Source organism: Sceloporus occidentalis, unplaced genomic scaffold (genome assembly GCF_023333645.1).
Source record: "Sceloporus occidentalis isolate IW3139 unplaced genomic scaffold, rSceOcc1.0.p SCAF_3, whole genome shotgun sequence".
NCBI lineage: Eukaryota > Metazoa > Chordata > Lepidosauria > Squamata > Phrynosomatidae > Sceloporus > Sceloporus occidentalis.
The window spans coordinates 144340129-144353580 of NW_028316983.1; the positions used below are offsets into that span (position 1 = coordinate 144340129).

General features: G+C 37.7%; 1 protein-coding gene across 5 annotated transcripts in view; it reads right to left on the reverse strand.

Moving 5' to 3' along the window:
* Positions 1-13452, reverse strand: part of LOC149316921 (G protein-signaling modulator 2-like) — a 48342-nt gene that overhangs the window by 13478 nt on the left and 21412 nt on the right. For all 5 annotated transcript variants that reach the window (XM_089516529.1, XM_089516526.1, XM_089516525.1 and 2 more), the window contains 6 exons: positions 7322-7543; positions 6469-6604; positions 5170-5312; positions 2169-2292; positions 791-906; positions 312-467 (listed from right to left, as the gene is read on the reverse strand). In XM_089516529.1, coding sequence (XP_089372655.1) covers positions 312-467; positions 791-906; positions 2169-2292; positions 5170-5312; positions 6469-6604; positions 7322-7543 — 897 coding nt within the window. The remainder of the gene's footprint in view (positions 1-311; positions 468-790; positions 907-2168; positions 2293-5169; positions 5313-6468; positions 6605-7321; positions 7544-13452) is intronic.

The window sequence follows — 13452 nt, forward strand, 5'->3', positions numbered from 1 at the left end:
TAATGTCATAGGAGAACATGACATGACTACTTATAATGCTAATTATGGCCATTTCACGGAGAAGCAATATAGAAGTGGGTAGTGACTGAATTAATAGTGAATCCCATGTGACCTCAGGGTCCTTAAATAAGTTAGAGTATCATGACAAACAGGTACACATCAGTACAATTTATGCATTTGTAGTTAATGGTGACAATCTCCCACTCCCAGCATGAGTCCATCTCAATGCCAACGATAACTATGCATTCAAAATAAATTTATACCGGTTAATATATAGACTATAAATAATTAATATATAGTCATAGACTTACCTATCATTCAGTTCTTCAGCAATTGCCAAATGCTTCAGATGATAATCAATGGCTTTTTCATAGTCCTGAAGTAAGGTGTATGTATTTCCAAGACTATAACAAGCCTGCGCTTCTACAGCTCTGTCTGAAAGCTGCCTGGCAAGCTGCAGTGTCTTCCTAAAAGAATAAACAGCTAGATATAATTTCTACTTATATTATCAACATCATAATCGATATATTGGAATAAAGATATGTGGTTTATATGGCTCTTAAATTTTAATTTCAGTTTCATTAAAATAAATCTAAAGAAAATTAGATCTCTTGCATATGCTTAAAGACAACCTGAATTAAAAAATGAAAAAACATACAGTGGAAGTTCATAATAAAGAACACAAACCATTATTACAAGGCAATTTGGATACATGTTTTATCATGTAAACTGAAACAATTACATTATTTGTAAAGTCATATTTGAAAACTGTATTAAATAATAGACTAACTTGTAGTATTCAGCAGCAGTTTCAAATTCACCAAGGAAAATATAAGCATTTCCAAGATTACTGTAGGCTCGTCTTTCTGCAGCTCTATCACCAAATTCTTTCGCAATTAAAAGTCGCTGAAAAACAAAGTTCTCATGTTAAACTTTGAAGGAAACTGAACACCTAGAATGCATTGGTACCTTGATAGACCTTACAGTGTCTCAAAAAAGAAAGAAAGAAAGAAAGAAAGAAAGAAAGAAAGAAAGAAAGAGAGCCTTTCACAGCAAGGCCTATAAAATTCAAACTGATAGCCCGTGAAGTAACATCTGGTACACTAACTACTGTTTTTTAACCACGAGATCTGAATTTACTGCATATATTCATGTGTAAGTCTAAACATTTTACTCAAAAAATTGACCCCAAAAACCTGAGTCGACTTATCCATGTGTCAATATAAGTGCTGTACTTTACCTCTTATAAAGAAAGGAGCCACCCCCTGATGAAAGGCAAGAGCGTAATCTGTCCTGGAAGCACTGTCCTCTTCTACTCTCTCATCCATCCAGCCTTTAGGGTGAGCACAAACAATTATGCCTGCAGGAATTTTTAAAGTTCTTTGGCACTGTTTTCCATTGCTTCACCCTTTGGATTCTTTATTACATACTTATCCATGGGTCATATCAAAATTCATAATTTTGCCTCCAAAACACATGGTATACATATGGTATACTGAGAATTCTAAAGCCCCTTGTCAACAAGCGATCATGCCAATCATTGTTGGTGCATCGGCTAAATAAAGAACTGAAAAGTCATGGTATGCACTGCCAGACATCTGAGACCACCAGATTTCTGCTCTTGTGGCTTTATTTATTTATTTATTTATTTATTTATTTATTTATTTATTTAGAGAGAGAGAGAGAGAGAGAGAATTTATACCCTGACCATCAGCCAGAAAGACTCCCAGGGTGGCTTACAAATAATTTGACAGTTTTCTGCTCTCAGTCTTACATTCTTAATAACTCAGCACTTATTTATTGCACTTATATCCTGCCTTTATCTCAAAATGAGATCCATAAGAAAAAGAGCATGACAGTGGGAGGGAGACTAAGTCCGGGAAATGTTGGCTGCTCTTTTCTCCCTCAGAGAGCAAAGCTGTTGGATCACGAAAGGAGGGCCTTTCACCAACCACTGAGCCAAGGCACAATGGAGCAATGGCTAGCTACTCTTCTCTCCCTCAGAGGCCAGAGAACTTTTAGGGTTTTTTTTTCCTTATGAAGAGTTCAGATTCTGAAAATGTACATGTACACCTCTGCAAATATTTTACACAGAGTAAATCATTTGTATCTCTAGGAGTAACAGACAATACATTTTCTGGAAAGTACTAATATATACTTGGTTATACCTGTTCATGGGCAATGACAGCACTCCTGAAGTTCCCCAGAAGATAGTGAGTATTACCCAGGTTTCCATAAGCACGACCCTGGGCAGCTCTATCACCCAGTTCTGTCACTATTTTCAAGTTCTCCCTATTTAACAGGGAAAGAAAAAAGTTGTTGACGTTGGTTAGGCAGGACTATACACCTAATAATCATGAAGATAATTGTTTTTTCCTGTTATTATAAAGAAAGCACTTCTATGACTTTGCTGACTGATGGCCATGATATAGTGATAAACTGTGCCAGCGCCCTTTTGAATGCAGAAACACAACAATTTGTTGGGAGTTTCATGCTTCCACCTTAGCAAGGGCCCACTGAGGTGTGCCACAAACTGCATATACAATCGGTCCTTCTTATACACAGACTTTTTACACACCGATTCAAGCATCAATGGTTTGAAAATGTTTTAAAAAAAGTATAAATTTCAAATATCAAACCTTGATTTTCCATTTTTTATAAGGGACATCATTTTGCCATGTCATTATATTTAATGGGACTTGAGCATACACAGATTTTGTTATCCACGGGGGGATCTTGGAACCAAACCCCAGCGTATAACAAGGGTCTACTGGTACAGGAGGGCTTCATTGATTTCCTGAACTTCTCAATAGCAGCTGCATGATGCTTAAACTCAGTCCATTTCTTAAACTCAGCCACTGAGGCTAGATATCCTGAGGTGTAAAAGATAAACTGAAGAAATTGTTATTGCTTTCTGTTAATGTTTGCTTTGTACTATGTTTATGCTATGTGGAGATCATTTACCTCAGAGCTTCTCAGGCTATCTGATGTGAAGGACCAGCAATTGCTTTTTATTTTCCTAATGTGCTAGGGACCAGCATCATGTTTGTGCCCACTGGCTACAACAGTTTCTTTCTTTTCTGGAAAATTGCCAAGGACCAGCGGCCAAAAACTAATAGACCACTAGTTTCAGTAGCCCTGATTTACACACACTAGTCTTCGTCTTTAGAATCAGGCAATACTCTGTTAGCCAAGAAGTTAGACCAGTTAATTCTACATGTATAAACCTCATGTTTAGAATCTTCCAGGGAAAACTTGCTATGGTCAAAATGAGAAATATTATTTCCTTTGGGAGTTGGACCCAACTAGACATTAACTAGACATTAACATTAATACAAAGAAACAAGACTCTGGTGGCTACTAGGCATCCAAAATCTCAAAGCAAGAATATGCCTTAAAAACCACTACACCATGTTGGCTCTCATAAGACGGCTATTCCAAAAAATTAAGTTCTTGGTGACTTTTCCATGGCAAAGATATTTATATAAATCCACTACTTTGGAAAAGTAGAGCAGCACAAAGTGCTAACATAATTCAGAAAATAGAGTTCCTGATGGCACCAGCCAAGTCTACTGAAACATACTGCTAAATGGATTTTTGTTCTCATGATACAGTTTGGAACAGCATAAGTTATGAGCAGCATAATTTTTTGCTTAGTGCATATTCATCCAACTACCCAAAAATCAAACTTGCTCCTATTTTGGCTTTGTTAAAGTACTTAAATAGGATTTTCTTCTTTTTCTTCTTTCACAACCTTATCATCATTGTTGAAAATGAGATGTGTTAAGCTGACCCAAAACCTAGACAAAACCAATGGCCAACAGATCTCAATGACTTGAGACTGAAAAGTCTGTGTGACCGTTAACTGTACAGTGGCCCCTTCTTATTCGTAACTTGTCATCCGCAGATTCCACATCCGTGGATGGCAAGCCCCCAGTTGTCCCCAATGGTGGTACATTCCTGTGGCTGCATCACCATTAGTGACAACCCCGGAAGTCCTGCTGTCCGCGGGGGACAGTAGGGGGCCCCCCATTCCTTTGATGCTCTCCATCTGCTGCCAGCCCAGGAGGCGGGTTGAGTGTGGAGGGGGCAACAGCGCTGGAACTGGCACAGCCAGCACAAGACTCCAGGCACAGCCATGACCGGGAGGGTATCGATGCCGACATCATCTTCCTCCCTCTTCCCTCCCCTTTCTCATCTCATCGCCCAGAGTTCCAGAGGTGAGAGCACCCCCTGAAGGAGGGAGTGGGGCCAGCCCAGCAGGATCCCCAAGAGAGAGGAGTCGCCTCAGTGCCCCTACCTGCCCAAAAGATGCCCAGGAAGCAGGGGATTTCAGATAAGCCCCTGTTGTCCCTAATGGCGGTGTGGCTGCATGCACACACTGCCATTGGGGACAACAGGACTTGAACATCCACAGATTTTGGTATCTGCATGGGAGATACGGAACGGATCCCCCCACAGATACCATGGTACCACCGTACTGAGCAGAAGCCCTTTTTCATCTGAGAAGGCTGCATCCCTTTCTTCTCAATTGGTGGAACGTTCTGTGTCATGCTTTTACAACCTCAAAACAAGGCTCCTGTAATTATTAAATATCCCTTTAAAATGTTCAGAAGCAGTAAACAATCAAACAGCTTTCCCAATTCAGAATGCTATATGTCAATGTGCAAATCTTTATGTGTTTCCAGCAGCATCTCAGATACAATATGAGATTACATCTGTAATTCATAAAAACTTACACACCATTATGGTTTGTATAATCAAGTGAAAGTGAGCCCTTCACTATATTATCTGTGCATTAAATTCATATAGCAAGGGAATGTAAATAACATTTAGAGCCGGTGTTCCAGAACTGATGGTATTTCCATCCCTGGAAATTCAGCCATAGCATTTTAGTAACAAATATTAAATTGCTCTTGTAACTGGACAGATAAAGGAAGAGTTACAAATTTTAGACTTTGGAGAATGTTTTTTGTCTGTTGGATTTTAGAAATATCTGTTTTTCCTTTAAGTTCTAATCCAACCAAGTTTACTCAGAGAGAAAACTGAAATTCTGTTTTATAAATTTCTTTAACAAAACCATTTCAAAATGATATAAATAAGCCCAAATTTTAAATTACATTAACTCTATTTGAAAAGATTTTTCCATTTTTAAAAACAGTTACGTACTCATAATACTCTGCAGCTTTCCGCAATGCAGCTTTAACATCTTCAGGAAACTCTCCTGGATCATGCGTACCTGCACAAGCTACACTTTTACCCTTGGAGTGATACACGTTTCCAAGGTTGTAAAGTGCTCTTGCTTCTCCAACCTGTAACACACCCAAAAATGATGAAATGAACAATTGCCTTTTGAACACTTTCAGGTACAGATTAAAAAATGTTTGAGACATATAATGAAATATGGGAAGGCATTGTCTAATATAAAATTACTGCAGCTCCAAGCTTATAGGACCTCATAGTGCTCAAGATTACACCTGGCTTCAGAAAATCTAAGGAACATTTCAAAATCTTAAGTTGCATAAAAAGTACAAAATGCCCAAATAAGTAAGCAAATGAAAAAATATATCATAATCTACATACAGAAACTGTTTAGGATTCCAAATTTCTGGGGAAACACTGGGCAGACTTCAGAGTCCGGGAGGAGGTCTGCTTTGCAAATGCAAATAACTCACTGTTCCTGACAAAGATCCTCAGCACTGTCCTCTCAAGTAGTCTCTACATACATGTACAATTTTCAGTACCTACATTCCTAGTAACGAATGTCCAAGTATGCAATTTCAAGACGGTATTAACATTCACAAGCACAAGGGAATTACTTGACCTGTTGGGGCTCTCTCATTATTTTGCAATGTCAAATGGCTATTCCATTTAATCCATCAGGTAAATTGAAATCCATTAACTCTGTCATGAGATGCAGAACTTGGTTATACCAAATTCTAGTCCTCATTTATTTTCATAGCTGGTATCTTCTTAAGTTGGAAAGAAATCCAAAATAAGCCTTCCAGCATATTCATTTTTCTAACTGTAAGTAACATTCTGCAGCATATAATGTATCCTAGAACAATGTTTTCCAAAAGCTTGGGCTCTCTTTGCTGGAAATCAAGTGTTCAACATTTACACAGTTTCCTCCACAGATGGTTGGTTGTTTGCCCCAAAAATTTTATTGCAAGCTGAATAATGGTGAAAAGAAAAACACGACATATCCTGCCCAGTTTATTTTATAGAGGTTTGTGGGAAGAGAAAAAGATTTTAAAAATACTTATACTAGGATGTGTGAAATAGTGCTCCAGCAGCCTCTTAAATGATCTGTTTATCATGAGCTTTTACAGTAATGGAACAAAACTAGCATCATTCTGCTATTTATAACAGATTATAGTTGCTATAGTTTAAACTACAGCAAGATTTTAGCATGGGTGATGTGGGGTTATTTCTCTATATAGTGATGAATACAGTAATCACTCTTACCTTGTCACTTAGATCTCTGGAAATGTCAAGGTGTCTTTGACAGCAGACAATTGCTTCTTCATAATTTCCAAGGACTTTTAAGGTGTTTCCTAAATTCCCACTTGCTTTAGCTTCTCCTAGTTGGTCTCCTATGGTCCTAAAAATTGAAGAAAACACCCAATAATACTTATTTTTTTAAATAAAGGTGTGTTCAAATCCATTTTACTCAACAAAATTTTTCACCATTAAGTAACATCCACATTAGGAAACTCATGTTCATCATAATTCAAACACCTCTGAACACCAATCCCAAACACTGTTACTCAAAACCAACACTTTGATCTATATCCTAGATCAACCTGAATCCTGTGATGTGGCATATATTACAGACTAAGTCTTATAATCCCCAACTTGCTGGTCAATGGTCAGGACTGATGGGAGTGGACACTTTATTATTACTAACAGTATTAATCAATTTGTGTACTACTTCCGACATCTGGTGGTATGTTAAAATGGTGCACAACAAATGGGGGGGGGGGGACATTTAAAAGGCAACCATTAGAAATATTTTAAAACCAAAATATTAAAACACTACATTAAAATATTAAACTTTGAGGTTGAAAACATATCTCTGTACTAACTGAAACAGCATAGTTTGATAAGGTTGAGGGGTTTAAGAGGTGCATCTAACAGCTCCTAGACCTAGAGTATGCAACAGCTGATGCTCAACAAATAATTAGTAGGATTGTAGATGGCAATCACAGAGCAACAAACAGGGTTTCTCTCCATGATGCGCATGGTATTTATCAGGTAAGACAATTTTAAAACAAGAACATATCTGGATGATTATAAAGGTACCACAGTGTTAAGTTACCTTGCAAGGGTTAAATCATGGTGGTGATATTCCAAAGCTTTTGCATATTCATGCAAGTAGAAGTACGCATTGCCCAGCTGGCTGTAAATTGCACTGAGAGTTTTTAAGTCTTCAGTTCCAACCTGAACTGCAGCTTCGAAGAAAGATACACCAGCTCGACAGTCTCCTGCTTTACACAACCGTTCTCCTTCCAAAGCAAGCTCCAGGCAAGAAGCTTCCATTCTGCAGACATAGGATACAAAGAAATTATAAGTTAAATAAAAAGCTGTTAGCTACATACTAGTTTTGATTAACACTATGGCCTGTTACAGACTGCCAAAATAAAGCTGCCTCGGGTCTCTTTGGAGGTATGCTGTTTAAATGATGCATGCATCCTAAGAATCCGGAAGCTGCACCAAAGCTGTACTCTAGTCCTTAGGACTGGAGCGTGGCTTTGGTGCAACCTCCAGACTCTTAGGACCCATGCATCATTTAAACAGCATACCTCCAAAGAGACCCGAAGCAGCTTTATTTTGGCAGTCTGTAACAGGCCTATATAAAGTTTATTTCAAACACACATTGAAACAGATGTTTGTTTTGCAGCACAAACCTAACATTAAGTTCTAATTGGGTGTAGTCAATCAGTTATATTACATGGCATTACCTTCCTCTGTAAACAGTGCAGTAGCAAACAATTTGACAGCCATAAAGTTTGGTGGCCTATGGACACACATTAGTCATCATAACACAAAGGTCACTTGAAATAAATAAATACCCTCTTTCAATAGAAAATATCAGACACACCCAGGTAACTGGAACTCTCTCAGCATGTGTAAACATAAATAATATGACTGTTCACAAGCCTCTTGCTTAAGAAATTAATAGTAAAAGTCCATGTCACATTACTGGAGAAAGGCTGCATCTCCCCGGTTAATAGCTATTTTCAAAGCTGGGCTGATGGCTACAGACATACGTGCCCATCCTGCATAAAACTGCTGAAAGATTTTATCCATGATTAGCAGGTTTCAAAGAGTACAGTGGTACACATCACTAGAATGCAAAGCTGTGGTTATGCCATCCCTAACCTTCTTATCTGCAGCCCATACGTTTGGAAAATCATGGTATTATAATCTCTATCTGGATGTGCTCTTGGTGGTATATTAAGCATGTCTGTATGTGAAAGAAACTGATACATATTCAAATCTTCCTCTCCTTCACTAGCATCTCCTGAGGTCATCAGGACATACTACAGTGATTTTCCCTATTGTGGAGCTGATGAAGGGTTTACAGTGGGGAAATGGCATGGGGAAGGGAGTTAAACAGCCTCTCCCCGAGTGTTCCTCCTTTTCAGTGCAGTCCCATAAGGCTGCTGAACATGAACTGGGAAAGCACCCAATCAGATACGATACTACTATTGCCTGTGTCTGCTTTGGACTTCCCTGGATACTATGGTACTGTTTATGTATCCCTCATATTTCCACTTCCTTTGTTATGCTGGACCTTCAGAACTGACCGACGCCAAGCAAATATAAGATTAAGATTAAATATATCATTTACAAATAAAAATTAAAGTAATTGCTCCAAAATATATGAACAGACTATCTTTGTAATTAATGCCCAATGCCCAATGGTAGCTTAACCAAGTTAAGAAAGCATATCAAAGATGAATACAATTCAGTTACTAATGTGTAAATTACTACTGTAAGAGATGTAAATACACACAGCTAGCAATACGGATGAGTTTTGGAACCATTATACAATGGTAACCGGCCTGGTTATCATAGTCATGAAAAGGCATAATTTAATATAATCTCCTTTAACACCAGCTATGACTCTAACAACAATCACTTATTTTCACGCATATTATGCAGCACTTTTAAAGGAGAGAATAAAGACTTTTGGGTACAGTGCATAAGCCCTACTCCTGCTGGGCTATTCTGAATTTCAGGAACTCCAAGTTTTTCAACTCTCACCCACTCAAACCTCCACATCAAAACCCTGGTTTCTCATCTACATTTTGTTCTTGGCTTAGACTTTTATACATAGAGAAGAAACTACAGTAATTCCTGCCAGCTGGACCATATAACGCCAGGGCAGGATTCAGCCAGCAGGAATTATTTCACCATGCTTTAAACTGTTTTGGATGAAAAAACGTTCCAAATATGTGGGTGGCTCTTCTGGAAAGATGAACCATGGAAACCTTCCCTCTCTTTTTCCTGCACTTCTAAAGAGCCCAGCCTATAAGTGGGTTAAGATCAACAATTAACACTAAATAAAACTCAACTGACATATTACCACAACCTTTTTAAAAAAGTAAGTTGTTAAAATAAAAGGAATAAATAGAAACATGCAAAGAGTCTAAAGAGGTTCCTTGTAGAAATATCCCTCCCACACCAAGTTTTACTGCAATTCCCTTTATTCCTAGCAAGTATCGCCAATAGTAGGTACTTGTGAGAGTTGCAGTTCAATAGTACCTAGAGGATCATACGGTCTCGCTCCCCAGACAATTATAGATGACTGTGCAGTCTCTACTTATAGACTTCCTCTGAAGGAGAGGACAAGAGTGAAATAAAGACAAATGCCCTTGAGGTAATGTCTTCCATTCTTACAATTGCTTTTTCCATTAAGATGTTTCTTCTACTGTTCATCTAAAATCTACCCTCTAATATCTAAAGCCCTTAAGATCAGGTTTGGCTATCTGAGATAGCAGAGCACTAGGCTTGCCTTCTGCATGACAGCCCTTAAGGTTTTTGAAAAGTACCATCAAATCCTCTTTCCTCTGTCTTCTCTTTTCCAAGATAAACACACCCAATTCTTCAATCATTCCTCACATAACTTGCTTTTCATATCGCTGACAACATTTACTCTCTGCCCATTCCAATTTGTCTTCATACCTCCTGAGGTGATCAACCAGAACTAGACAAAGTACTCCAAATATGCCCTGCTTCGTGCAGAACAAGTTACACATTTATTACTATAACTGAGAAATCAGGATTATATGAATGCAGCATTAGCCCTTTTTTGCAGCTGGCTCACATTCAGGCTGTGAACAACTATACTCCCAGGATCTTTTTCACATAGACCACTGCTGAGCCAAGCATCTCATTTCCTATAGGTATACATTAGATTCCCATCTCCATACAGAACTTTGTATTTCTCTCTGCTGAACTTTATTTCGTAGGTTTTAGCTCAGTTTTTCATTCTATCAAGTTTGTACTGGAGCAGAACTTGTGGTCTGACAGATATTACTGACTCTTTGCATGGTCCAGTGGTCAGGAATGATGGGTTATGTAGTCCAGTAATCTGAACGGTCACAGGTTTTCCATCTCTATGTCATTAATGAAAGCACTGAAGAGTATTGGACACAGGACCGAGCCCTGCAGCATCCCTTGAAACCTTCCTCCAGTTTGATGAGAAACCATTTGGGTAATGTTTGCTATAAATGTACCTGATAGTACTATAATCAACTTGCATATAACCAGTTTGCTAACCAAGCTATCATGGCAGTGGCTTTGTCAAGTGCTTTGTTGGAAATATGACAATTTACATCCATCAACAATTATACTAACACATCAATTCTTTCAAAAGCAGCTCTGGATGGCAATATATAAACTATAAATAGTTAAAACACAATAAATTAAATCCCAAGCCCTGCCACAATTTCCAATATATAACATTACATTTTGCTGTATCTTACTATCTTGAAATACATTCTAAGCAAAAAACAGCTTAGCACCGCCCGCTGCTAATCAAGTTATTTTTAAAGTTCCCAATGCCAGATGGGCTTCCGTTGAGAGAAGCAGCATATTCTCAGCATAAATTTAATTAATACACCTTCATACCACACATCTCCTTTCTCCATAGAAAAAAATATTTTTTTCATAACCATAGTAATAAAACCTATTTGCATTACAAAGTACTGTTAGTTCTATAGTATAACAGATATTGATCAACATTTACACTCAAGGCTAGTGAACTAAACAGAAACTATTTTTAAAGTCATTACAAAATAGCCTATGTATACTAGAGAAATTGAAGCACAAAATCATAAACATGGTGAAAGAGCAACTGATTTAATCAACAATAAATTATATGACAACTCAAATACTGTTAGATACACTATATAACATCTTTTCCTTTGCTATAGTATTGCTATAGAATATAGTATAGTATATTGCTATAGAATATACTATAGTATATGCTATAGCATTGCTATATAATATAGTATAGTATTCCTTTGCTATAGTTTGCTATAGAATATTTTAAAATTTCTGATCAAAACTACTGTATGAAAACTAGCAAGTAAAAAGAAAGTACTGAAAACATACTACACCTTTTAGCCTTTGACATTCCACAGCCTAGACATAAAGATATGGCAGACATTCTTAGCTTTTGAAGTAAAAAAATGTGGATGCCCAGTAGCCAGGAACCGCATAGAATAAAAGTTATATTTCAGTCTAGGAAGTCTCCACAAGTCTAGCGTCTCCAACTGACTAGCCATAACACATGCAGGATGGCTTCAGTTGTTGTCCAGAAGATCCTAAAATCGGCTAACCACCATCTGCTTTCAATTTGGTACAACAAGGCAGTCTAACATGACTTAGACAAAACCAAAATTGATTGCAACAGTATGTCATACCACCACAACAACAGATTTAACACACTCCATTGGGTAATCTTAACTAATCTTATCCCCTCCAAAGAGGTTCTCTCCGGGCACCTCATGTTAACTGTCACTTTCAATTAACTTGACATTTAGAAATTATGGCACTCAAGTGACATATAAGGAGTCTGTCTATAGCTCAGCCTGATAAATTCCCAGTAATACTTTCTTGAACTTCCATGTTCTTAAAAAAATTCACACGATTGGAATTGGAATCTATTATTAAAGATGATTTTAAACTACAAAATAGGATGTTTGAAGACAGTGACTTATTTGTATTTTTGTATAAAGTATTTTTGGAAGGGGACATACCCCATAAGCATGTAAAGACAAAAGACAAAGGTACACAACTGTTGTAAAACAATGTCAGATATAATTCAAGTGTGCAGAAATTGGGTTTTGGTATGCCATAGTCAAGAGCATGACCAAAGAAGCTTTGGGAAGAAAAGCTGTTTAGAGGCAACTCAATGAAGCTAAAAGCTGGGCCTTAAAATCAAGATGTATATAACCTCAGTTAATTACAGGAACAGAATTAGCAGCTGGGTAAAGAGCTTTGTGACCATTTATATCTAAACAAATGTTATACTAACATGTTAAGAGATAGTAAAAACAGGGTTGGTATACGCATTTATAAATTCATGAAACAGTCACAGGAAGAGAAGTTTTGTATTCTGACTGTCTTTTTTCCAGAAGTTTTGTACAGACCCATTATTCACTAACTGAATACTGTGCCTAACAAATGGATACACTGTTAAGGGCAGCAAATAGGGGGAAGGAGCCATTTGTTTATGTACTCATAGTACAGATTTTTTGGACCTTGTGTAAATTATTAGTGCTTCATTTTAATTTTTTGCTTCTGAATTACACAGTTGACTTATTCTTCTCTTCACAGGAAACTTTTTAAATATGTCTAATTTTCACACTCCTAAGCTAACACAATTACTCTAATTTAATTATGACTGTTCTCTTAAAATAGAGAACATCTCTTTCAACTTCTCAAATATTTTAACATGTGTTTTATTTTAACATGCAGTACGCCTCCATTTCCACTGAGGCTGGCATCCATGGTGGTCTGGATGCTCTCTAGTCTCCAAATGACACCCCTTTAGGATCGCCAATGAGAGCCACCACTGGAGAAACTGACAGACGTGGCTAGGCACCGAGATCCTCTTGGAAATTCTGAAGGCAATGGCTGTCTGGTGACATAGGAGAAGCCAGTGTAGTGGTCTGGTGTGGAATCACGCCCAAGGGAGGCAATTGATGGCCACTATGCACTTACAACATTTTCTGTCTTGTACAATCACCAGACAATACAAGACAGAGAGGAGTGCAATCTCCATATACTTTCTATTTGTAGCATATTTCTAAATCCAAAACTGTTCTGTTGAATGTATTCCCTCTGCATTTTCATTTTTGTTCTTCAAAAATACAAGCTTTACATTTTATTTTAGGTGCTTGGTCTCAATGTCCCACTCTGTGTGTGCGTGAT